This window comes from Mugil cephalus, chromosome 2, assembly GCF_022458985.1.
Source record: "Mugil cephalus isolate CIBA_MC_2020 chromosome 2, CIBA_Mcephalus_1.1, whole genome shotgun sequence".
NCBI classification, from domain to species: Eukaryota; Metazoa; Chordata; class Actinopteri; order Mugiliformes; family Mugilidae; genus Mugil; species Mugil cephalus.
In genome coordinates this window covers 16,721,869-16,749,768 of record NC_061771.1, presented here as the reverse complement: position 1 = coordinate 16,749,768, position 27,900 = coordinate 16,721,869, and the positions used below count along the sequence as shown (strand labels likewise).

General features: G+C 43.2%; 1 protein-coding gene across 4 annotated transcripts in view; it reads left to right on the top strand.

Annotated features, from left to right (window-relative positions):
* Nucleotides 1-27,900, top strand: part of inpp4b (inositol polyphosphate-4-phosphatase type II B) — a 139,518-nt gene that overhangs the window by 7,887 nt on the left and 103,731 nt on the right. For 2 of the 4 annotated variants that reach the window (XM_047577916.1, XM_047577915.1), the window contains exons 2-4: nt 2,138-2,182; nt 16,115-16,233; nt 22,854-22,970. In XM_047577916.1, the coding sequence (XP_047433872.1) occupies nt 2,138-2,182; nt 16,115-16,233; nt 22,854-22,970 (281 nt within the window). Of the gene's footprint in view, nt 1-2,137; nt 2,183-16,114; nt 16,234-16,914; nt 17,094-19,530; nt 19,702-22,853; nt 22,971-27,900 lie in introns of those variants that run through there. The other 2 variants (XM_047577917.1, XM_047577918.1) reach the window with 2 other exon arrangements.

Below are 27,900 nucleotides of genomic sequence, written 5' to 3'. Positions count from 1 at the left end.
AGCGATGCGCGCGGCGCCGGTGACGGATGATAGAAGCAGTCAGTCCTCCGCTCGTCATTGTGGCATGAGCCCTCTAGGACAATGGATCCCAACAAACTCGTGTTCTGACACCTCACAAAAAAGACTGTGGCGTGTTTGCATAATCTAAATGAGCAGTCACATTCATCAGCGTGGTGTTTTGTGAGCCTGTCAGCCTCACTCTGAAACACTAGCCCTCTAGTATCTCTTTATTTGCTGATTAGAATTGTTCCTGTCTCCACTGTGTTGCCAAGGTTGTATTGTGGGTCAGTGATTATTCCTTTTGACTTACAAAGAATTGTCTCTTTGTCAAACTATCAAAGGTCGTTTGTAAAACAAGCCTGAGGAATTTAGAGTTGAGGAGTTGAGAGAATTGTGTCAAATAGTTTGCTAGATTTGGAGATTTTAAACGAAATCTTTTTTTGTTGTGGGACTGAGACAGTATTATTACATTGTTGTGTTCACACAATTGGTGTGGTTTATGTTCACACAGCAATCAGGGCATTTGCTTTCAAGTATTTGTGTAACGGCGTATTAGAGATGGGATTTATGTCTCGGACCTTGTGGATCAGTCCCTTTCAAAGAACCGTTGGTATTTATTTATTTTTAAGATGCGTTCTTTTCTCTCTGAGTCCGTCTATGTGTTCTCATTATTCGTTGTCACGAAGCAAAGTGCGTGCAACTGTAGGAGACACAAAAAAGACAACAAAACAAAACGACACACCACTGCGACTCTGCTCCAGTTTGGTTTAAAGAGCCAGCAATTGATTTGCTTTGTGCAACTCCACGGCGTGTGTGTGTTTACTTGATTAGATTAGATAGATTGGATTCAACTTTATTGTCATTACACATGTACAGATGGAGAGGAACGAAATGCAGTTTAGCATCTAACCAGAAGTGCAATAAGCAGCAAGTGCACGTACTGATTGAGGTACTGTGAACATATTATACGGATGGATATGTGCGTTAAAAGTAAGTAAGACTATAAACAAGAAAGACTATAAACAAGAACTATAACGTAATTTACACCAGAGGAAATGGCAGCTGATCAATTAGGCGATACAAAATACAGATAGAGTGAGCATTAAACAGTTCTTAAATAACGAGCGTAATAATCTAGTGCAATGTTTGCTACATGGTACTGTGCAAACAGATTATTTAAAGTGTGCGTGCGCAGAACAATCCGGTAGTGCAGTGGTGGTGTGACAGTCTTTAGGCAGAGAGGGAAGGAGGAGTGAGTGGACTGATGTGTAGGTCACACCAGTCACACCAGGTGTCCATTATATGAGATGTTTGTCCTCTTGGTTATTTGATCTCTATTGTAGTTGTCTGTGTAAATGTAGCCTATCCTGACGAGTGCGGTGGCTGACAGAGTCAAATTTGGTAAATCTGGCAAATTGAGCCTTTCTTTCAGTTCTTTGGTTCATGTCCAGTTATTGTGCACATGAACGATAAGTTCGGTTTGATCAAGCGTCTAGTACACAGATACAGTGTGAGACGGGGAGGTGCACGTCTCCGGGGACACACTGGGTTAACTGCTTGGTTGTGTGATTATAAGGTACTCTTTACCAGCCCATGGGTAATGTGTGTTCTCCAAACGAACTGCTCAGCCGAGCTATCGAGCAAGCGGGCTGCGACCGCCTCCTCCGACCGGGCTCGGCTCGGTTCATTTGTTTCGGCACGGAGGCGATTGCTGTCTTCACACCAGCCTGGACAAAACAATCTGGCAGGGAAACACACTCAGCCTCTGAACCACAACCCCCTGTAGGTGTGAAATAACCCTTAGGCTCTTTGGTTATTTGTACGTGTGCTGTCAGCCTGGCTGCTTGTGAAGTTGTGACAGGGATTCTTTTTTTTTTTATTTATTTTTTTTTATTTTTGCTGTTGTCCAATGTTTTATAGACTAAACCATTAATTTTGAAAAATACACAGAGTAATCGTCAATGAAAAACAAGGACTAGTTGCGGTTTTACACCTTTTAAACATTCAGCAGACGTTATACAGTAAATCTGTGTTATTCCCTTTGTCTCCTCCATTGTTCTGACGTTTTCTTCTTCTCCCACTCCCTCTACTTTCATCTCACCTCCACTCTATCTTTCTGGCTTTCTCTGTCTCGTAGGTGTTATCCTAACATCCAAGCTGCCTCAGGTGGAGTTCAGTCTCGGTAAGTCCTATGAACTCAGTAATAATTCAAGGTCCATTTTACTTTACAGAGAGGCACTGAAAATGAAGACATCACAGATTCTTGGCACCTTTTAGACAAAAGGACTTTGGGCTTTCTGTCGGCAACATCAAATCCCTCCCTTCGCTGCCCGGGCAACACGACAACAAGAGCTAGCAACACTCGGCGCACAAATTAACTCAAATTGAATTTGAAATTAAACACACCAATAAACGCTCGTGTGCAGACGGCTGCTCTAATGGTGAACGTGCACAGAGGAGCCATTAGGAAGAGAGAGTCCTTTTGAACTTTGCACGGAGATGGTCTCATGCATCTTTTATGCAATTCAGATGTTGGAATTCTATTTCTGGACGGTTCCTCGTGGCTGAAGTCATGTTTCCTAACGCGATTGTCCGAGGCAAAATATTATTCTGTGTTCTTTGACATTCAACACCGGGGGCATCAAAGACTTCCGTCGTGACTCCCCTTGCTTCTATTTTTCAATGCAGCTGCGACAAAGGCCCCCCCCCCCCCCCCCCCCCCCCCCCCTTCTCATCTCACAACGGCTGAGAAAAGAGAAAAGGTGAGGAAAGATTCTGATGTTGCGCGCGTTTCATCCCGGCTGTCACCTGACGGCCTCGACGTCTTCTGAGTATTAACTGCGTTCAAACCGTTTGACGCCCCGGCACTTCAGCCCCATTATTATTGTAAAATTATTGAGCGAGATTACCTGGGGCTCGGTTGGAGAGTCATTATAATGTAAAAATGTCATATTCAACAAATACACTGAACTGGGTGTGTGTGCGTCTATATATATATATATATATGTATGTGTGTGTAGGAGTTACACCAGTACATTCAGCTCAGAGTCAAATAAAGCTGTCCTTGGTTTTATTTAAGTCTCAAATATCATTGTAGGTTGAAGCCTGGCACTTTTGGGAAAACCATTTCTATGTAAATCACCAGTGTTCATAGACCATAGGTCTTCAACAGAGGGTCCTTGGTAAAAAAAAAAGTGCACATAAAGACACATTAACATCAATCTAGCATATTTTAGTAAAGGGAAAAGCGATAGCTTAATACTGCAAAATGATAATAATAATAATGTGTATTTATAACTAGAGTTTAATATAGAACACATATAGTAGGTAGGGGCTCCCCACATAATCTCTCCATCAGTTTGGGGGGTTCCTCGGCCTGAAAAATGTTGAGGACCCCTGTCATTGACAACATGTGCAGGTGACATACATTTTTTAACATGCAGCAAAATTTCTCACACACACACACACACACACACACACACACACACACACACACACACACACACACACACACACACACACGCACGCACGCACGCACGCACGCACGCACGCGCGCACCTGCGCGGAGGGGCTGCGGAGAAGAAGGAGGATGCCACCGCTCAGAAGTACTCGTCTGATAAAAGTGATCTATAAAAAGTTGCCAGAACCTGTAAAAATTTCTCCGGGAATTTCATCACCTCATTTATTAGCGACGAGTCTGTTGGTGCAGTTTTCTGTTTCCAGTTAAGAGTTGAGATCAATCTTCCCGCTAGCAGGCTGACATACACCTTATACTGTGCCGCTCTGTTTCGTATTAGGCCGCGTTCCCTGGTTGAACGTGTGCCCAGTGTTCAGCGCATCTATCTAACCCGTGTCGGTCAAATAAGAAATGGCAGGTGTTCGTTTATATTGTACAAGACATATGTCATCTAGAAAACGTATTGGTTAAAACACTGGTATTAGCACAGTGTTTCCTTTTATTTCTTTTGAGGTTGTTCAAATAGGGCAGAAAAAAAGGTAATAAGATCATTTAAATGCGTGGGAATTAGAAGAAAAGGTACACGCCTGGTCCTGGTGTCAGGGCTCAGTAGCTGCTAGCGAGACACGCCGCGAGCCAAACGTTAGCGTGGAGCATATTTTTATCCACAAGGGCAAACGGTATGGTTTTAAAGAAAAAATGACACACACAAAGTGAAGAACCATTCACAGATGTTTCTATCAAGCAATCGAGAGCAAATACAGAATCTGATGGCGCGCCATTCAGTGGCAGGAACTCCACTTGAAAGGAGGCCGACGTAAAGACCTGTTCTGAGGCTGCTTTTGAAAAAAAAAAACAAAATGAAAAGCCAAGGCACATCTCAATCTCCCAGAAAGCTTTGCTTCAGGAACTAAAAGCAGGTAGCCCCCCACCACCCCCAGGTTTTCCAGCTGACCTTCAACACAAACGAGCGCTATATGACTGACTTCTGCGTGTCTCGTAGTGTTTGAGTGATGGAGAACGTCGGTAAATTATATGTTTAGTGTAATGAACGTCTTCACAAGTGTAGGAGTGGAACCAAACCTCCCCAGTAACTTTGCAGCCGATTAACGTGTAATGACATGACACTAGACAAACATGGTGTTTAGGGGGAATGAAGCGGTCCCTATATGCGGCCGTGATTAAAGGGACACTCCAATTTTACAGTTGAGTGTATTCGTCGTGAACCTCTCAGCCTGTGAAAACAGACTCCTCTCTGTGGCACCGGGGGAGGTTTCCTAAATAACCTTGATGCTATCATTAAGGTTATTTTGCCGGCTCGGGCTTGACACTTGAGATGGAGAGATAGAGAGAGAAAATATCAGATAGGCAACAAACCAAAGTGGAAGTGTGAGGTTTAAGGGATGTGACATTTAGGAGGCGAAGGGGACTTCAAATAAAGATGCTGCTTCGTCGTTCCTGATGCGACGAAAGGGACTGAAAACGTGTCAGTAAAAAGTTGCCATACCTCTTTAAAACAAACACGTTTCCAAACGACACTCGCCTCTGTCTTCTTGCTGCTAAAGAATTAAGCCTTAATTGTTTGTTCAAAATGAACGATTAAATCTTAATCGCAATTTATTGCAAATTATATCAAGCCTCTCAACTTTTATGGACCACGTACACCCACGCAGAGGAAACCTTGTCTTTACATCAGGCTTATTATCCTCATTTTAACACCACTGAGGAGGATGTAGCTTGATGTTTGTCAACTCATGGGATAAATTTAAACGTAACTGTCTTCAAACACTATAATATTGAAGATGTGACTTTTGTGCTTAGTGGTAAAGAGATTTTATTTTATTTCTGACAAAGTGAGAAAGAGGCGTTTGCCTGTAATTTCCTAAAACCACCCATATTGCCTAGACCCAAAGTCTTTGATGCATGTTATTTAATTACAGAATTGTCACTCTGCCAACAGATTAAATCAAATGTTTTATTTTTTTTTCTCATTTCTTGTAGAGGCGTTTTGACTTTCATTTTAAATGCCACTTCTGTGCGGCTAAATCTCGGTACGATACAGTACACGTCTCCTAACCCAGTCCTCCTTCCTCTTTCCAGCGCACGTGGACTTTGTAGTGCAGCTTATCATAACGCTGAACGTCCCATGCGATCGTCTGACCAGTGTTTTAATTCCTTCATCAGAGTTTCTGGGTAAACGGCGGCCGTGCCATGTTCAGTATCGGGTCAATTCCGCGCGGTGATTAGCCGCAGTGAAATCAAAAGCCGACTTTTGATTTCTGTGAGGTCTTTTGTTCTTTTCCGACTAATGGTCTTGGTTCCCTTTCACTGTGCAGTTTTTAAAATATTTCATGTTTCATTTCTCACAGTGTGTTCAGGATACTCTTTGACAAGGTTTGAGCTGAAATGTTTCAAGGTGCAGCACACTTTGAATTACACAGAATTTAATCCGAACTTTGAGTCCTGTTCACACAGGATATGACAAATTGGAGACATTACATTTAGTCCTGCTGCTGATTTAACATCATACGCCTGTATATCAATATCCTATGAATTTACATGAAGGATAAGCAGCGCTACGCAGCGGGTTAAGGGCATATTTATCACAACGCGACAGCACTTATTCCCCCTCCGTTTTCCCACTGGCAAACAGGTGTGCAAAGCGGGGGCACATGCAAATAATGTCGTCAAATTAATTGAAGCGTTGAAATAATTATCATGATGAATAAGCATCTTCTGGAGATGAGCACATATTCGTCTCATGTGGCAACTCCCAGGGCTCCCCTCTCGATTAAATGGAATTTAGATTCATTGTGGGGTCACACAGGCCTAATGCATTAAAACTCGTTTCCAGCAAATTCCTCTTGAAAGGGCTCAGCATATTCCAATCACACAAAATAAATACAGCATAGCAATTGAAGCCTCCAAGGACGGGCAAACATTATTACTCCAATTGCTCAATTGTTATGGTGATTTAGGAATTCGTCCCAGTATGCTTTGGTAGTTGAGTTGCTTTGACTGAAATTGCCAGGCACGTCATTGTTGAATTAATTTTCACCTCAGCGACGGCAGGAAATTCACTGATAAATGACAAGTAAATCTACAAATATAATTTTCTGGAAGGCACTCTAAATTTGTTCTTTTTAAAAAAAATAAAAATCCTGCTGTTCAATCGATTATTTGAATCTCTGTCACTTTAATAGGCCATACTCCTCTTTCCTCCATCCGTGTCATTTCCTCATTATCTCCCCTCTCCCTCGGACTTCCTTCCTCAAACTCTAAATGTCTCTCCAGGGAACTCCTATGCCCTTTCCCCGTGTCACCCACTCTATTTCCCTTTCCTGCCGTTCCCACCCAGCATCATAATAGTGCTGACCAGAGGGTCGCTCACAGTGTCATATCCCTGTAAGAGAGCCAGTGTAGTGATGCATGGTTGGGTAGACATTCCCATTTCAATCACCAAACTGGCTGTGGTTTGCTGTGCAGCGGAGTAGGAGAAGATCCCTCTGGCCAGTCAAATACACGTCCCCTGAGGTGACTGATACGGATAGTGAGCAACTTATCTGCGCTATCCCACCTCAGGTCTAGTGCACCCACTCATGCATTGCATTTATAAATTAAATTACATGCGAACTACACTCAATATGGCATATTGACAGAGAGAAAACATGTTCATGGATAGTTTTTGCAAAATTGTTAAAACTCAGAAACCGAAATCTTTAATTTACAAAGGTTTTCAGACCCTTTACTTTTGAACCGGAGCTTGTGTATCATTTATTAATAATCCTTGAGATCTATCCAGAACCTGAAGTGGCCGGTCCTCATCAGGTTACAGCAGGGGCGTCAAACATACGACCCACCGGAGGGTCCAGTCTGGCCCGCTACATGAATTTACAAAGTGTGACAATTACATAGGAGGCTTTGACTGCAGTTAAAGTAAAACTGGCACTTCTTCCTAATTAGGCCGCTAGGGATTGTACTGTTTTACACAGAATTGACATAAGTCACATAAGACTGACATAACTGAACTGTGACAACCAGAACTAAACAGCAGATCGATGCTATGCACCGAAAATACTAAATCATTTAAGGCGAAAGTCACTGAGACGAAAAACCTGGGTCGTCATGGGTCGATGCAAGTTTTTTGTCCGATGTGAAAGGGTTGACCTGGGTTTTCGACCCGGGTCGAATGACCCGGCAATCGACCTGGGATTTTATCGGCTTGGTTCGGTTTTGATGGTGAATGCCGGGTTGACCCACTAATTTATTCGAATAACGTTGATGTACCTGCCTGTCACTGGACGCCCTGTCAGACTGTGTCATTGTAGAAGCTCCAGAGCTGCGAGCAGCAGCCTTGTCCATTTTTTCAATCAATCAAATCAAAAATGTGTTGTTAAATGATCATTAATGGAAGTATAGGTGAATCAGTCCTACATGACGTTCAGAAAATTGCACCGATGGGGAAATGCATGTGCTACTGTGTTTATAGCAGCCTTTTGAAAGAGTGGGGTTTGCCCAGTCCATTCTTCAGGTCATCAACAAGCTGAAAGCGTTAAAAAAATACACCATGCTGCCCACTGTTTACCTCGTACTGTACTTAAATGTGTAATGTTACCATTGTTGATGTGATGATGTATGAGAGGGAGGAAAAAACAGGCATGCACCTCTCACAACAGGAGGTCAAACCCAGGACAGCTGGCGATGTGAAAGCACACCACAGGCGGGTCTGAAAATCCTGTGTCAACCCAATTTTTTTTTTTGTTGAAGGGGTATAATTTTCTTTAGATATTTCAGATTGTTCATAAATGTTTTAGAAAGTAAAATGATAGTTCATGAAACATTTTCATAATTCACTTCTTTGCCCAAAAACAAAGTGAAACATTTGCAGTTGTTTCTATTTATAGGTTAATATGTTCTTATGTTAGTGGTCCGGCCCCTAAACAAAATGAGTTTGACACCCCTGGGTTATGGACAGTGTGTGCAAGTGCATGTCCGTCAGCTCGTGCATACATGCAGCCTCGATAATAACCAAGCAAGTAAGGCTTTGGTCTGCAAGGTAACACAATGCTGTGTATAACAGAGCCTCAGATGTTTTGTGCAGAGATGAGAGGACCTGCCAGACAACCACGTCAGCAGCACTCCATCAATCAGGCCTTAATGGTGGAGCAGCTAGACGGAAGACTCTCTGATTAACTACTTGTTTTGGAGTTTTCTAAACTGCTTTTAAAGGACTCTGAGACTGCAAGGAAAAAAAAAAAAACGTCTCTCACCTAATGAGTGAAAAACTCTTTGGGAATAACTCCATCTGTTGACCAGTAGGTAATGTTGAGGTGACTTCGGGACAAGTCTCTGATCTCAGTCCTTCAGCCAGCCCGGATTTAATTTATATGATATCTGTGGAAAGACACAAATTTACTGACTGACGTGAGGTGCTTTTGAGAATGTAAAGAGTTGATTGGCTGAGTAGCTCCATATCTGAGGCAAGAAATCTGATCTAGATCTGATATAGATCCAGGTTCAGGATGTAGTTATAGAGATTAACCAAATCTATTAGTCGTTGAATTTGGAGACATTTTCATGGTGGATTTTCACTTTTTCATTATACTGCATATACAGTAGAGATATACAGGTTTTTCTGCTGTTAAATGTTAAATGATTATATGTATCTATGCAGAATTTGTCATTAGCTCTTTTCACATTCGTTCATGAAAATATAAATTTAAGCTATTCCTGGTCTGATGTTTAGCATGCGCTGGTATGAGGTAAGGTCCCATGTATGTATATATGTATATATATATTATAGTGTTATATTATAAGTGATAGTGGACTTCATAAAGTAATAAAGTACTTCATAAAGTATCCTGTGGCTACCAGTTACACAAGTGAAATGCATATTCCTATAAAAGTGTTGATTTAAGAACGAGCTGAATAAAAACTGAGGCTTCTAACAATCACAGCTACACATATGCCGTTCGAGCAGCAGCGTACATGTGAGCATATTTTTGCACGACTGAAAAACTCGTAAAAATGTTTTTCCCCGTACGCTCCTCTGCTTCAGCTCCTCTCCCGTATAAGCAAATGTGAGACGTCCTTTAATGTTAGTCCAAAAGACCTGGCATCAATATCGTGAAGAGAAAGGCCGAATGTGAAATTGGAATAACCCCTGAGAGATAATACATACGTGGTCCCTGCTACACTACAAGACAGTCAACAACCTGACTTATAGCCTTTTCTCAGCAACATCTGCACAGGGAGTAAGAGGCTGAATCTTACCATCTTTCAAGCCATTACCCAAAGTGTATCCGCTGCTGCTTTTTACCAAGTCGGTCGTTTGGGTTTTGCAGATCTCTCACTCTCACTCTATATATTAAGCCTCGTTTTGGTGTTCCACTTAGTTTAGATTTGAAATCCTGCCACAGCAGCTGTATTGTGAGAGATGTGAAAGAAAGACTGAATGGATTTCTGGCACGTTGCATCTTTTTTTTGATTTCATATTTTACAAGTTGTGGCCGCACACTGTAAATAAAAATAGCAGAAAAATACAGTAGAGCACAAGAGTTTTATTTTTGAGCGTTTTTAGAAGAACTGCTACCTCTGTTGTAACTGTGCATGTGTAACGCCCATCAGCGCTTCTGCATTTACGTTCAGCATGAGCTCCCGCGCCTCGATCGATTGGTACAGTGGAAGCACAGTGGAATGACGCAGCACCCCTCCTACGTCAGCTGAACCTTCCCGCAGGCCCTTTGCAGTGTGTTTGCCTTGCTTTTCTGCCTGGCAGATGTGCAGTTTTAGCCCAAAAGCTTTACTTGCATTTCACATTTGATCATAACATCAGCAATTTATAGCTGATTGTTACCAGTGTTTCCAGAGTTACTGAACTACCCTTGCCTCATGTCAAGTTAATTCAGTTGCAACATGACATTTTCTTCATTTTGTATTTCTTCTTATTTAAAAAAAATTTATTATAAAAATTCAATTAAAGACTACCCTGCTTTAACATTGCAAGGAAGGCAGATGATGCAGGAGTTCTATTCAACCACATGCAGTACATAAAGAAATTACAACTCCAGGTCACGTCTGCCTTATCCATGTTTCATTTATTCTCTGTCGGTACTTCCCTCTGAGTTTGTGGCAAAACGTGGTTGTACAGATCAATGCCACTTAATTTTACTTCACAGGGCTTGGCATGTTTTTCTGTCTTGTCTTAGCAGGTGCAGTCGAGATGCATTACAGGATCCCACTCGCAGGATTCTTTACAGTGTGAAAAGTGTTTTTAGTGTCCAGCTGCTTGGGCAACAGAGCCGGGCCAGTGTGTGGAATGGATCGAATCATACTGTAGCATTGGACAGATGTAGGTGTCTGATTGAGTCACGCACGTAAAAGAAGAGGGGAAGTGCTGTAGCATGCTCCTTACGACGCCTATAAGAGTGGGTGACAGTAGGAACTGTCCACGTCTTCAGAGACTGAAAATATGCACGAGTGACATGCAAACATCAATTCACGACGTGACGACAACCATAGATTGTGTGGGGTATTGCTGTACAAGCTGTATATAAACACAGTCACACATGCATTCCCCGATAGGTGCAATTTTCCCGACATGACGTAGCGCTAATTCACCTATGCTCTTTCATCAACAGTCGTCAGAGATTGTTCTCTTATTGGAGTAGACAAAAACTTTGTTCTGCTTCTACAATGACACGGTCTGACAGGCCGCCCAGTGACAAAATCAGAACGTGACAGGCGGGTACATCACCGTCATTGTGTAAATTAGTGAGTCGCAAAAGGAGAAGTGGGCCCACAGGTTATAATATCCTTGGAGGATGCCGTGCATGATGGCCACAGATTGTGCAACATCAGAGGATTTAGCACCAATGAACGAGGTCACCCCATGTCAGCATTAAACCTGGACGTTGGTCTGGGCCCACCTCTTCCAAGTGAAATGCTTTCCTTCCTGGAGTATAAGCTTCACATTTTCTGCAGAGTGTGTCAGTATTCACAGTTCCTGTTTGATATGTGCACGATTCAAAGTGCACCTCCCTGTAACGTTCTGGTGAAACCACCCCAATGAGTGTTAATGTTAACAACATCAGCTGACTTCTCATTGTTTATGATCCGTATGCGCTGTAAGAGGAGCTGCTTATTCTGCTTCAGTTTTATTGACACACTATGTTGTAGCGGTTTAGAGCTGCGTTAAAGTTCAGCCCTCTGTTTCGCTTAATTCCCCCACGATGGCAGAGACTATCGCCTCGCTTCCTGAGCATGTTGCGCGATCTGTCGGTTTAGTTTTTTTATTTGTTTTACTTTTCGGGATTCTCTCAGTTGGAAGCCATTGTCATCCTACTTTTTCATTTGTCTTCTTTGCTCCTTAAGTCGGTAGAACTATTTGTTGAATGTGCGTAGAAAAAAAATAATATAAAAAGCAGTTCAGGAAGCTTTTAAGTGACAGACTGTCTAATTTAGGTTGCACTTACCAAAGGTCTTGACATGGATAAACTTTCTCTTTCAATTCAAGTTATGTTTGAGGTCCTGTTGGCATGTTTTTGCCATCAAGCTGGTCTGATTGCAAGAGTGACGACCACAGCAGTGGTTGTTATGCTTTTCCTCGTTGGATTAGATTTAGTCATAATAATGATATATATTTATAAGTAACACGTTTAACATAGAACACATATAGTAGGTAGGGGGTCCCTACATTATGTCTCCATCAGTCCTTGTCCTTTTTTTTGTTAACAGAGCTGTATGTTTCCCCTCTTGTTCAGTAGCAGATAGTCTCAGTAATACCTATTTTTTACGTTTGCCTTGTAACGCCTGCATACCATCGATTCAGACCAAATGCCTCTCTTCATGAATCACTTTGTGCTCCCCTGCTGCGGCCGGAGCCCTCACTTCAAGACTCTTTAACCGGTTCTCAGGCAAAACCCAGACGAAGAGCAAGAATGTGGAGAGAGACGGGGAGAGTTGTTAACTGCCCCAAATAAAGAACTTTTTCGATTTAACGTCACAAAATGAGATGTTGTACTTTGAATACACTTAAGTAGGTCTCATGATGAGACATGCCCCAGAGAACTGAATGAATTAGTAAATGTAATTTAGTCTAATGGAATCGAAGGTCGGTTTCACTTCATGTCACAAGATTAAATGTAAGTGAAAGGCTGTGTTTATCAGAATCCATGACACACTCCTTTCAGACTCCATATCTGCCGTGGGCATTGGGCCATTTCAACAAAAAGAAAATATTGTTATCACTAATTTTGTGTCCACGTGTGATGTCTTGACTTGTTGTATAGTTTTAATACAGGATACATGGCTTTTATTTAATCATGTTTGTTTGTTTTTTTACTGTATGTGACATTGCCTCCATTTCTATTTGTTCGCTTTGTGTTTCATTCATAGTCTTTTGGAGGAGATGCCGTACATGAAAGACCTCCCAAGTGCATGACTTTCTTCAGCTGAAATTCTTTGTATTAATACCTGTTTTTTGTTTGTTTGTTTTTATAATTTAGTGGAAAAAAACATCCACAGGGATAAATGCGACTTTTGTTTAAGCCATATGTCCTTAACAGTGGGTCTGCGACCCCTAGAGGGTCCGTGGAGACACTGCAGGGGGGGGTCCCAAAATCTTTGGTTGATAAGACATTTTATATATAAGTTCTTTAAACACACATTAACATGGATCCAACGTATTTTAGTAAATTGATAAGGGCTAGCTTAATAGTGAAAATGTTAATAATAATGTAATAAATAACACTAAGCCAAGTTTAATATAGAACACATATAGTAGGTGGGGGGTCCCTACTTAATCTCTCTATCAGTTTGAGGGTCCTTAGCCTGAAAAACATTGAAGTCCCCTGATTTAGGCCCCATTTGAATACTGAACATTGTGAGCTTGGTACAGAACGATAAATCAATTCTAAAAACTGCAGTGAAATAAAAATAATTCCAAGTACACTTCACGGAATACAGAAGAAACCAGAGTTAGAAGTTAAATTATAGGTTAGTAAAGCAGAAGATTTATTATCTTTTTATCTGGACGTCTAGTCTAGTGGGAAAACCTCACAGTAAGCCAGCTATTATTATTACTAGTCCAGCTGCAAGAAGGCCAGTTTGGGAGATTTTGCAAATCTCTCGAGTTGTCTGACAATTGATTTATTTTTTTTTTTTTTACACACTTGGAAAGTTTCAAGCAGACGCACCTAGAGCACTTGAAAACTTCTCTCCTTAAATCCAAGATTCATAAGGCTTTCTTTTACAATAGTTATTTTCTGTGAAAAACAGCAGAATTTCACACAGCTATCCATATACTTTTAATATTTTATACCCTGCCAGTCACACTTCAAGCAAATATTCCTCTGCTGTATTTGATCCATCGTGTTCAGTTTCACATAAAAGGGGTTGAAAAGGAATGGCGAAGTCGGAGATTACAAACAAGACTTTAATTTTCTTCTCGCTTTGTTTTTCTGCAGACAAGTGACAAATTCTCATTAAACGCCAGCTTTGTTTGTGTTGCTGTTCTTCAAAAGGCCCGGGACAATCGCTGCAGCTCGCTGTCGTCAAAGGCAGCGGTGGGATGGGTTTGAACAGTTTCACATTTGAAAGGAAACACTTTACCGTGTCTTTTTAACACGTCTCACCTAATCCGTCAAGTAGACAGATAAACCGTCCCTAACCTGCAAATAGGAAAGTCTGCACACCGATTAGCCACATCATTAAAATCACCCGCAAGACAAATGATTAATACTGATGATCTGGTTGCAACGGCACCTGTCAGGGAGCGGGATATATTAGGCAGCAAGTGAGGGCGTGTGTCCACATCGTCTTTCACCGCTTCATCAAAAAAAAAAAAAAGTGCTGCTACGTGATGGGTTACTTTCTGTTTCTATGACGACAGTCGGCATTAAGCGTCTGGCCAGTCGACTCCTTTGTCTTTGTTTTGGCCGTTTCTCTCACGCCACAGCTCAGGCCTTAGTCCGATACGACCAGAACTTCTTGGTTTTCTTGGTTACCGGGGCGACGAGTCCCACCCATGTGGTTTGTTGCCAGAGAAGGAGCGACCGCGATGACACCAGCGCCTTTTCTGAAAAGCTGAAAGATTTTCAGGACAGAAGCACTCTGGCTGACGGCCGCACACATTCTGTACTCTGAAGAAAGACGCTCATAAAATATGCTGCATGGACCATGAAGAGGGCCACATTGTAACGAACCAAACACTGAGAGACTCCAGGTGTTGTCACTATGAGCTGATTGTCCTGTGGGGTCCAATCAGAGTGTCCACGTTGACCCTTGTCCATTAATGAAAGCGCTTGCCAAGGGCATGTGAGAAAAGATCAAGACCATGTTATCATATGGAGAATGTGGCCAGGATACCAGTTACTGAACCATTCGCTCATTTCAGCAGCTTAGTTGTTGCTCTCCTTTTAAAAAGCCTCCTGTCAGGATCCCTTTCATCTCCACTTGTTGTTAAGTTGCTTAAACATTACATTCAAACTTGCCCGGAGAAAGGAAGACTCTTGTGCCCGTGTTATATTTTTTTAATGGAGTTACACCCACTGACTGATATTATCCAGACTTTATTTATTTATTTTTTTGTGCAGAGTAATGTGTGAAACTGACTGGGCACTGAGAGCAGATCGATAGCTGTTTACATGCCAGAACTGCACCGGATGGATAAAATGCAAGGTCTGGATGAGGTCCAGAGTGGTTTCAGAACAGAAATGTGTCATTACTCTACTCAAGCGCATACAAATGCTAATTAATACATATATTCAGGGACATATGGTTCGAGTTACTCTATCGAGCTGGATGCTTTATGGGCCTTTTCGTGTGAAGCAGATGTGAACACAAGAGACACTTTGTCTGTCTTTTATTCAATGTTCCTAAAAATCTCTAACCACAGAAAGGAGCATTTTTCCTACTCAAGGCCGCACATAATGTGTTGAAAGGCTCAGGGAAAAAAAAAAAACAAAAAAAACAACAACTTGGTTTTAGTGCTGTCTGACTTCACTGCAACTACTTCACATCTCTCAATAGCAAAGAAATTACAGGAATTTCTTAGTGCAGTCGTTATTACAGCGCCAATGCAAGATGGATTCGGTCTGTTCCTGGTTTGGTTTTTTCTCCCTTGTCGGGAGTTTCAGATCATAACCAGGTTTCCTGCACAGGAATCGTGGGGAGCGAACGCCTCACGTCCTTGGAAGCCAGAGCTCCTGAGTGACAAGCTGCTTCTGAAGTCGGAAATGAAAGCCCTAATAAAACCGATATCTCACTGCCAGAGGGGCTTGGGCTCTCTGGCTGCCTTTTTTAATCCACTGCTGAGGCAGCAGTTTGATATCTCCCTGTATACATTTTTATTTATTCCTCCGAACGCGCGTTCCGTCTTGTGGCGGAGGCCTCTGCGCGCACGGTTCATTTAACTCAGCTAATTCGTCCATTAGTGGCGATGCAGCTCTTCAGTCCTTTAGCATGTGACTCCTAATCTGACAGGAGGGTATTATAAAGCCGCCTCGGCCATTTTCTTCCCCCTCATTTATACATGACCCGGCGTTGTGTGTGATTCGTGTCACTTACGTGTGCATCTTAAAGAATCATCCGCTGCTCCTCGTGGCTGCTTCTTATCCCTCCTCTGTTTTGTTTTTTTTGTGTCGTCCCCCTGTGCAGGCTGTAATGATCTGGTGGCCTCAGGCGCAGACAGGAAGCCCAACGCTTTGGTCCAGGTGGCTGTCATAGATCCCCACAAGCAGCACCTCTTGTCTCTCGCCTGCACAGAAATAGTTGAGGTAAGGCACCACACACACACACACACACACACACACACACACACTCTCTCTCTGACTCTCTCCGACCTTTGATGTTAGTTGTTTTGCTGTGTCTCTGGGTCACTGGGTCTTGGTTGGTGTTCTGTCCATCTCTGTCTGCCCTCCTTTTTCTCAACCCCTCCCGCCCGCCCTGCCCTCCCCCCCAATCTGACTCACCGGACTGGAACAGACAATGAGCGTTAACCTTCTATTTCCTGTGACAGCTGAGACATGACAGCCACACGAGTTGGTGTGTAGCTCTCGGTGTATACGTGTACGATATGTGTTTGTTGGTCCGATTGTGTTTGGGTCACACATACAGTGAGAGAGAGTTTTCGTCCTCTTTGACCTCCTTAAATTCTTCCTTTATTACCCAGTGACAGCGCCGTTGCCAGGGCGACAGTCGCACGAGTGAGCAACAGCTGCCCCCCGTCCCACCCTGGAACACCCGCCTGCACGCATGTGCACAAACCAACCAACGCACACACACACACACCATTTGTTTTCCCTTTCTCCTTCGTCATACGAGGGGAAAGTTTCCAGACGAATAAAAAGGAGACACTTTTTTTTTTTTTTTTTCCCCTCCTAATCCACTAAACCTAAATTAACATAACCGTCTCTTTCAAAGACTGATTCCAACTGCTTTTCCCCTCAGTGAGGGGAACAGCGGCGTATGTGTGCCTGTGTGTGTGGAGACACAGGATGTGGTAGGATACTGTATGCTGGCTCAGCCAGCTCTGCAGACACTGAGTGCCGCTGGAGTTTTGATTTCATGGCTGTAATGTTCGGGATTTGGAGACAGATCTGAGGATATGGACTGCTTTCGACTCCACAAAAACAGGGTATGTGCACATCGAGCGCGGTTTTATGCGCCTCTTTTAAAAGGGGGGGCTTTGCAACCTTACCAGAGAGTCTAAGATCCAGAGAGTCTTCGGAGTTTGCTGTCATGTACTCATTTTATTGGTTGGAATAGTTTAATGAAAAGGAACATCCTTTAAATCAGTAGGTTTAGCACTTCCCACAGAAATCTGATCAACCAGATTACTGCTGTTAATGCTAGTTTGACTCAGAAGTAGCACAACACTTCTTTAAAATGCTTTATTTTATTTTTTTATTTTTTTTTACTGAAGTTTTAGAGCATTTAGAGGAACAGAGGACACTTGTCAGGACACGGATAACCAGCGGGGTTTCCCATTCTCACGCCGCTATCAAACATGCGCAGCGGCAGATGTTCATTAACCTGTGTGACCAAAGCAGGGCCCCGTCATGTGTGTGTGTTTGTGTTTTATCTGCGTGTTCCCGGGGAAGCCCGAGTGTACGTGTGTAGCCTCCGAGGCTGTCCGACTGCCACTTGTGTTTCTCCTGTTGTCACATTCCCAGGATGGCTGCTCTCAACAGCTGCTGGCAGCTATGCTGGACGCTGGTGGGCTCGGCCGCCCGGAAAGATTCACGGCTCTTATCAGGAATCCGTGTCTGTACGTGATGAAGGAGTTTCATGTAGGAAGGGACCTGCCAGCTGCTACATAACCTTTTCTAGACCCCATGAACTGTGAGAAACAAAGACTTTTAAAGGCTTTTAGTCATTTTGGATCTACAGTTCTCTACATTAAACCACTGATCTCTCTGGGTGTTATTAACTCAAGAGGTTTAGTCAAATAGAAGCACTTTACACTAACCTAAAATCTAACTGCTTGTCTAAATGCAAAAGTGGCAAAATAAAGTATACTCACTGAGCGGTTTATAGGGGGCACATGCTTTGAATTCAACTGAAAACAATCCTCTAGGATTCTGGTCCAGGTTGATAATACACGAGCGCAGAAGTAGCCTTTCAGGTTTGGATCACGTTTGCGTCGCGTCTATTATTTAGTTTGGACGCATCCCGGTTGGATCCGCGGCGCTGTGGCGTCGCTGGCCCTGCCGCGGGCCTCAGCAGAAATTGAGATTCATGGCACCACGCTCCAGGCTTTCGAGCTGTCCTGTTTTTGGTGAGCCTGTGCCCGCTGCAGATTTCTCCTCTTGGCTCTGACGGGACGGGAACCTGGCGCGGCCTTGTGCTGCTGTCGCCCATCAAGGTTGGACATGCCGTGCATTCTTAGGCGCTTCCCTCCTCGCTGCAACTTTGTAAAGACTGGTTATCAATAGCCTTCCTGTCGGGCCCCGGCGAGTTCTCGCCATTCTCCTCTGACCTCACTCATCAGCGGCTTCGCAGAGCTGCCACTGGCTCGGCGTGTGTTTGTTTATTTATTTATTTATTTATTTTTATACCAGTCTGAGTAAAGTCTGGAGACTAGACGCTGCCGTGTGTGCGACTACCAGTCACTGAGAGCACATTTATGTGTTGTTATTTCTTTTAATAAGTGAGTTTATGCCTATTTAAAAGTATAATCAGAATGAATACTGAACTATATTAATGTTTATTATTTCTTTGTTAAACATAAAGAAACAGACGCTCATTGGTGCTGCCTTTGTATTGATTCTTATTATTACAAAACAATCAAGTGGGATCAATTCTCGTTCGCTAATTGTTCAAACAGCGCGCTATTAACATAAGCGCATCATTAATACTCAATGGTATGAAAGTGGGACACGGCACCATGTTTCCACAACAGGCTGATCCTCTTTGTTTCCACACAAGTCTCGGTTTGTGCACTGTGTCTTAATCTACTGTTGGTGAGACAGAAAGGGCCAGTGACAGTTTAAGTAGAAAATCTAAAGCCTTCTAAATCTCTTTTAAGTGTAATAGGAAACAACTCGGACAAAACGCATTTGAAGTGGCCGACACGAAATGCTTGAAATCTCTTATCGAGCGCTGCCTTGTTAGCGCCTCGACGTGCCCGCGCTTCCCTTCCCGTGGAAGTTTAGCATGACACGAGAGCTGCGGGAAATCGGTATGGAAACCGCTGCGTTTTTTTCTGGCAGACTATATTATGTGTGCATAGGGGGAAAAAAATCCCATTCGGAAAACATGGGCAGTGGGTCCAGGAGTGGTGGTACTCGAGGGGATTTGACGTCACGCAAAAGCCGGGGGATAAAACGGCCTTTGATGTCATGCTAGTCGAGCAAAGACCCCCTTGCCTGGAACAAGTCCAAAAAGTCTAGTCTGTGTGTGTGTGTGTGTGTGTTTGTGTGTGTATACAATTATGAGTGGTCAAGGGAGGGAGAAGCAGCGACCCCACCATGGTAGGATGACTCAAGCCAGAACACTTCCCCCTGAACCCAATCGCACAAACACACACACCCTCTTAATGGCCCAAATTGCTCATTCCACTGAGGTTTGCTACCGAAACGGACAAAAAGACAACAGAGGGGCAGCTGTCTCCCACAGCATATGCTGACCACTTGTATGACAGACTGTGTAAACGGAGACAGGCTTACCACTGCGGCTCATCTCAGCCGCCCGTCAGCGGCTCCAAGAAGATTCAGCGGCGGCCGAGGCTCCTGAACACGCTGGTGAGTCTGAATGAGGCCCATTCAGTGCGCCAGCGAGGGAGGTGTGAGGGGTTACGTGTGCGCCCGCGTGTACCTGCACATTCTCGAGCATAACGGCTCTGTCTGTCTTTTTGTCAGCGTACAGTACTGATAATATCACGTTGTTTTTTTTTTTTTTGCGTTTGCTTCTGCCGTGTGTGTGCGCGCCCGCTGTGCTGAATCAGGCGGGCGGCGTGCGCTCGATGTTAGTCCACACAAACCGCACAGCTTCACGGATCAGCGGTTAAATGGCACCAGGCGTCAGGACTTAGTATTCCTACGTCTGGAGGAGCTGAAATCGCAAGTAATAGACTTGTTTTATTTCCCCTCTGTCAGCCCATGGAAGATTTCTGGAGGAGCGGCGGGGTTAGTGGTGCGGCGAGGCGGCGGGTCCGTGTGCCCCCTCTTCGTGTGAGAGGAGCGTATTTCAACATGGGATTCGGGTTTTCTGTGTGTTCAGTTTGCTGCTTTTGCAGCCTGGTGCTTGGTGGGTGACGTGTTCATTCAGTGTTTATATTTTAGAAGAGTTTTTTTTTTTTTTTTTCAGGTGAATCATTAGCACTCGTGTTGGCAAGTTGTAGCTATTAATGGAAACGCTTACCACAAACCTTTATCAGCACATTAATAAGAGACGCACAGAGGCATCCGGTGGTTTACTGGTTGTGGCGCGTACCACGCAACCGCACCACCCTGGAGGCCCCCCGTTACACGTCATATCAACATCCTCTCTCGACACATTGGTAGATTGTCAAATTGATGATTTTGAGTCAATGTGCAAGGGTTGTTCTTTTACTCAATGCTGATTTCCTTCCAACAACTACTCTCCTTGTAGGGAGAGGTAGACCCATTAGAGGGTCACTGACGTCACTGCCGCCTGGGGCCTCACGCCCCTCCTCCCTGAGTGGCAAAAACCTGGTGCAATGTATCAGTAAATACAGCAGTCCAGGAAAAATATGGATTATCTGATCAAATTAATGACGACTGGACTCGATAATGATCCATACGAACTAGTATGGATTTGGAAAAGTTTCGGTTAAAGTTAGAAATTAGACGCTAATGCTAAGAGCTTTACTGAGAAGTAACGTTAGCCATAGCCTGTAGCGTCCGACCAGATGTTTAAAAGATGAGGAGGAGTGATCGCAAATATTCCATTTATTGTTTTATTGCTATTTATTGTTGGAACTGAAATAGTTACTGTCGGCCACAACTATGCTAGAACATCCACAAACTTATCCGACAGCCCTCAGAACACAAGAAGTAACTTAAGGTATGACTTCATTAAAAAACACAGCCTAAATTAATATTACCTGCTATTTAATGTGAACCACAACACCTGGTTTCTGTGCCTGGATTCCAGTTGTTTCTCAGTAATGCAGCGATCCATTTACTTCTCGCTTTGGGGAGATTTCGGGAGATATCTGTAGAAATACATCTCCGACTGCTTTTCAAATCTGTTGGTACAGTCAGTCACACGCTTCACCCTTTTTTTTTTTCTTTTTTTTTTAATTAACTTTACAATTTAGACTCTATTAAAGCCTATGATTCAAACTAATGCTGCGAATCTCCACGCTCAACTGTCACTTTTTGCCTACTCAGGCCGTAACCATGGAGACTTCTCTTGCTGTGATGTCACGTGCACACCCTCTATAACTGACTAAATACCAAAAGTATTTTGGCTGCTGATTTACATGTAACACAACCTGAGGCTTTACGTGCTCCTTTTAATGTGTGAATTCTTCTCATGGGGGGGTAATGCCCGCGTCAGGATATTCACCATGTCCTGACAGTTATTTTAACTATATGCTCCGTTCTTATTTCTGTTTTTGACCGAGGGTGTGACCATGCGTTACGAGCATGTCTGCCAGTCTGTCTGTGTCGGCCTCATTACCACTCCCCAATCTGTCCCCACAAGGTCCCCGAGGGTTGCGTTCTAGAGACGCCCATCAGAGCACAGCGGCGGAAGAGGAACCCCCCGGTGTAAACACAAACTGCTTTGAATCGCCTCACAAAGACAACAATAAGTGGCTCAAGGCTTCTCGAGTCTTCACAGGAAGGCCCCCTCAGCTCCTGGAGTATTACATTTTATTTGTAGTGGAAATCATTGCGGACTGTGCACGCACAGACAAGAGTTTGTTTTGGGTTCACTTTGCCCACTTAGGATTAAAGTCGACTGTGGGAGAGGTGACTGAAACGGTTTATGGTCCTCTCAGGATGCCACACCTTAAAGTGTTGATCTAGATCAAGATCAAGACAAATCTGCAAATTATATGCAGAAATAAACAATTAGAGATTGTTATCCAAATGAAAACTCTTTCCATTTTGTGTTTTATTAATTTTATTTGATCATGGTTCTACTAAAAGAAAGATTCCTACACCAACTCTGCTCCTATGACACCCATATCTAACAGTGTTATCGGTGTCCTGACGAAGCATCTGGACCGTGACACGCTTCATCTCGTGATACTGCTTGTCAGCAATCACTCTTTTCATTTGTGGAGTTGATATGAACTTCCTCGCTGTGCTGTCACTGCCGGTATTTTTAGATTTAAAGCAAACACCCTTGTTAGGTTGGCATTCTCCAGGGGAATGAAAGCAGAAGTCTCTCAAGGCCACGGAAAAAACAAGCCCCGTAGAAGTCAAAGGTGGCGACTGGGCGCTGCGATTTCTGGGAGGTATTGATCAAACGCGAACTAATGCCAGCCTTCGGGTGTGTTTAGTCCCGCTGCCAGGCGGATACTTACTGCCACCTCACCTGCCAGTGTTTGTTGGTCCTGAGCTACGGCCTGAGCTGAGAGTGTAGCTATGCCACAGCTCCAGGTAGAAGGAGGGGGGGGGGCTCTATCTCCTCCAGTTTTCGTGCCCAGGAGAGGCAGCAGGGGAGGCGAGAGGACCGGGGAGAAGCGCCGGGAGGAGGAAGAGGACAGACTGAGACCAGCTGCTGGCTCATTTACACAACCGAGTCTCCCTCCCTTCTTCTTTTTTTTTTTTTTTTTTTCCCCCCTTTGGCTTCCTGCATTTTTGTGGACATGTGTGCTGCAGGACTAATGTGCATGAGCGTACACACGTGTGCACGCACTGAGACACTCAGTTTGCCACAGCTCACCCTGTTTCTGTGTTGTCCCTCTCTCCGACAGGCCAACAAAGACCCGCTGTTTCTGACGGGGATGACCTTCCCCTCAGAGCATCCTGCTAGCCCAGAGACACTAGTCAAGCTTACTGTGTATGATGCAAAGGACAAGAGCCAGGAATCAGTGAGTAAACAGCAGTTGTTTTCCTCTGCCTTTTTCTCTACATGCACAGAAAAGAAACTCCGATAAGTGGGGAAAGGGGAGATAATGATGACTGTGTGTTCAAAGCCAGCTGCGAAGCACTCATCTTCCAAACGTTGGTTGTGCAGTATTGATCTTCAGCTTTAAAGAGGAGGAACATGAAAAGCTGCGAGAAATCTGCTTGATCTGCTGTTTAAAAAAAGTATCTTAAAGACCCGGAGGTGTGAAGAGCTGAGTGTGAGTCATTCATTCTTTGACCATGACCTTTAAGGGAAAAGTTGAATGCATCCTTTAGTGAGCTTCTCAACATGGCGGCAGATCCCCTGGAAAAAAAAAAAGCAGACTAGCCGACACATCAGTGGGAATGGGAAAGAACGGCAGACACAGAATCGTGAATGGGCCGCGGCCTCTGATATAGACATTTAAAACAGACTTTATAACACGCTCTTCAGTGTGGCTGCATGCTTGATCCTAATCAAGCACCACACTCAACCCTGGGTGCCAAGATCCTAATTTGGCATAACTTATAATGAAAGATTCATAAGCTTTATGATGAGTTTGAACTCCATTATAGAAACAGTTAGTATTTGCAAATTTTACTCACATGAAGGCCTCTGGTTTTGCGCAGGCACGAAGCCAGCAGTCGTACAAACACGACTGTGGAGTGGTTTTTTTTTTGTTTTGTTTTTTTCGTTTTACACGCAGGCTTTTGCTCCTATGTCGTAGCATATTTGTTGTAGCATTTGTTGTAGCATTGTCACTTAAAACAAATCTGCTTGCTTCAGTGTGGGTGGAGTGCACAGTGCACTTCTTGTTTTGGCACAAAACAGTCTCGTGTTTCCACTTCAGGAGCTTCTAGCGCCAACTTTGAAGAATCAACATCCAGGCTTATCGTGTATGTTTTGTGTTGTTTTTTCTTTTTTCTTTTTTTTTTGCATCCTCTAGTTTAAGCTATAATGTGACGTTAATAATAAATGGAGGCTCCTATTTGACTGATCTGCCATTTACAGTAATGCAGATGTTAGACTGTGTGACTATCTTTAGTCACAATTGAAACCTTAGATTCAGCTTTGAAGCTATTTAGAATACAGGGGTATCCCCCATTCTTGGCTTGAATTGCTCTTTAACAAGGACTTCAGAACACTACAGGAGAGCTGTGGTTAGAGACGTAGCTTTGTGTACGTAAGGTCACAGGTTTGAGACCCTAATAGCTGAGGTGCCTCCCAAACGGCCACCACTGCTCCATATGTGCAGTCTTCTGTGTGAACCAATGCATGGTTAAATACAGAAAAGGGAATTTCCCCATGAGAGGGAATAAAAGGAAATCAAATTTACAAATTTCCCCGAATGGTTGAAATATTCTCAGTAGTGTAAATGGGGTTATTGAGGCGATATGATTATCGCTCTAATTGCAGCAGTGCTGGCATTACTGCAGACATGGAACATGCTTAAATACGACTGCTGGGTTTAAGTCTTTAATTACTGATGTATTGTGGGGGATTATTATTGCGAATCATGCTTGAAATAAACTTCCCTAATTTAATTCCTGTGTTTTATTGTCCTGTAGATGTAGCCTATTGTTGTGTGCACAGGACTCTCTACCTCCTGTGAAGCAAACGCATAGTTAAAATTCATTGACAACACACTTAAGAAATGTGCTACAGTAGCTCCACTATCAAAACCTCACATGGCACTTTGCAAATATTACATATTGACGCATAACGTTCGTGGACTAGTTCCCTTTTTTTGTCATGGAGCTCATCATTTACGTGCGTTTATGTGTTAGGCTTGTGTGTCTGTTTGCGTTTTCCATTTGCCTGTCTGAATTCACCCAGATGAATTGTGCCGAAATGGGAGCACAATAGTTTATTCTCAGGTGCGTATTGAATATTCATGCTGAACAACCCCCATGTGAGCGCAGCCCTGTATAAACTCTCCATTCATTTCCCACCTTCTTCCTTCAGAGTGTTCCTTGTGTTGTTTATTGCGTTGTCACAAGAGGTTTTAATTACAGCTAGGCTAGGCCACGATAAAAAATCTGAATATAAAGAAACTTTGCTGACGCTTATTGAGATGTTTACTTCTTATATTCAAGCATAAAGGAATACTTTTGATAGATTCCCAGGTCGGCGCCGTTCAGTGGCACCTTCACATCAAGGCACTGGGCAAAGTATTTATATTTAAAATTAGAAGTTTGTGCTTGTGTCTCTTTCATTCAGGCTGCCAGTCACTCTCTAAGTGTGAGTGATACTTCTCAATGGCTCCTGTCAATCTGTCAACAGTATCTGTGATACAGAACACAACATTTCACTCAAGCTTGGCTTAAGACTGAATTAGCAGGACAGCTCCTGTTGAGCACTTCATATTTTCCTCATCCTCTGCTGCCTTTAAAAATAACTTTTTTTTTTTGATTGATGAGCTGCATTACAGCTTCAGCTTTCAAAGAATTTCCTCACTTCAGTTCCCCTGTAATAGATCGTTTTTTCATCTTTTTCTTCTGGTGCTGGGGCTCTTGTGCCGCTGTTGCCTTCTAGTGTTTCGTCTCCGCTTGGCCGGGCACAGCGTGCTTGTCTGGGTCTCATTAGAGAGTCTTTAAGTGACACAGTTGTGACCCTGAACATGAGCTGACATAACGTGTCAGCCCCCAGTTGCTTAAGTGGTAGATCGGGAATCACTCGGTCCAGACTCACTCATTTAATGTTGTTCTTTTTTCTTTCTTTTTCTTTTTTAGGTTGGATTGAGCATGGGGGCCGTTTGATGTGTGTTTTACCAATCAGCTAGCAAAAGTTTTACATAGCACTTTCAGCCATGCAACCAGATGTTGTGTCGTGAGCTGATTCCTTACAGCTACATTGTAAAAAGGATAATTTAGAACCTTAAGTATAAAAACTAAGCATCACCTTTAAACAGGAAGTAGTAACAAAAAAAACAAAAAACTATGTCCTCATATGTGGACACTGGGATTATTTCATTATTTATATTATAATATATATTATAAGTCTCCAAGGTGTGACAAAATATAAAACTGTTTATTTTAATACCCGTACGTGGCTGAGCAAAGACATAACAATGAAGTCCCAACGTCCTCGAACAAGTACTTGCGGGGTTCTAGCTCGTAGCTATGGATAAATTTGTTAAATTTGTGGGTTGTATCAAACTAGAAACGCTAATAAGGATAAATAAATATGTTTTAACCGTAGAATTTGATGGGTTTTTGTTCCTCATCCACTTTTGTCGTGTGATCGTCTGTAGAATGAATTTGATGAACTATCATGTTTTTACCGACTAGTGCATTGACCCTTTGCTACCACTAGATGGCAGACTAAAGTGTCCACTAATGAGGACAACGGGTTTAAATGAAGTAGAATAAGCTGCAATAAAACCTAAAGCTTGACGTCCTCATATGGGGAGGTTAAGTTCTTATTTAGTTATCTGAACACGACATAATTAGTTGGCAGAATTATATGTAGTTTTCTTCAAAACTTTAGAGCCTTTACATTTTAACAGAATATAAAAGCTATGTATACAGGATATTTACACACGAAAACAGCCACATTTACCACTTTGTACAAAAAGCCACGTCGTCTGTTACTATCGCTACCATAAGAGTTTTGAAGTGGAAACAAGAGAGGGGCAGAAATTGAAACTGCGAGGCAGATGAAACTGATGGAGCGGGGTTTATAGATGACTGCTTTAACATTCGTAGGGGACAGGCAAATTTCATAGGAGGATGATTCCCCTCCGCCTCGGGCTTCCCGTTAAGATATTCTAAGATGACACTGGCTGCACACTCATGAATATTTGAGCACGAACACAAGGCTTGGAGAGCGATAAGTGAGCGAGCGGAGGTGTGAGGCGGACTACCACCGGGTTAGATATCTCTCAGGTGTAAGCGATCCCAGCGTCAAGGCCGGCTGTCAGACGATGACAGGCTCGCCTTACTCTGTCACCGGAGTCGCACCTGCACCTCGGCTTCTGAATGGCACCCAGAGGCATAAAAGTCAGGAATTACTCTTTGTACCTGAACAAAAGAGATCATTTCATTTAAAGTAGCTTTGTCATCACCTCGGCTAAACATTTAAGCGCACTCACTTCAAGATCGTTCAGAGGGTAACTAATGTGCTGCATCTCGCATATAAGGTTTAAACGAGGGAGGAAACCACCCATGTCTCTGTTGAACAAAATTATAATTGCAACACATGGTTGCGAGCGCTTTTTTTTTTCCAGTGAGTTTCAACCACTGATACTGGAGGTCTGAGCGGAACGTAGAGGCTAATTATTACTGGTTCATCAAATTCTGGACATGGTTCGTGTGAAAGAGGATAAATAACCTCGCGTTAAAAACACATTATTTGTGCGTTCTGGGTGCACCGCATTCGTGCTCACTTACCTCTGTGAAGAGGCTCAAAGACAGACTGCTAATGACAGACCCGTGGTTTGTTGTCAATGTAGACCTATTACTGAGTGTTCTTGTGGTATAAAGGGACAGGACAGCTGCCTCTGGAACAGCTCTTCTCTCTAATCACGGCCTCGTTTATTCCGCCTTTGCTCTCCGCGATCGGGAATGAATGTCTAATGCAGTTTTCAGTTTGCATTCCTGTAACTGACCGTGGTGAGGAATTTTGATTGGTTTCTGTGATGTGCGCCACGGTGTGACAAACAAAGGACCTCATTTGCGTTAAACAGGAAAATGGGGCATGTCTGACTATTTCCATAAAGCAGCCGTAAAATCTGTTCAATCAAATAAAAAGAGGGTTTTTTTTTTTTTTTTTTTTACTGTGCCGCTATAATGGTCATTTCTTCCTCTGGCCTGGCCGCTGCCGCAAGGAGCCTGATGAACACACACACACACACACACACACACACACACACACACACACTGCTGTAAAAGCAAGGAGCAAGATATCTTTGA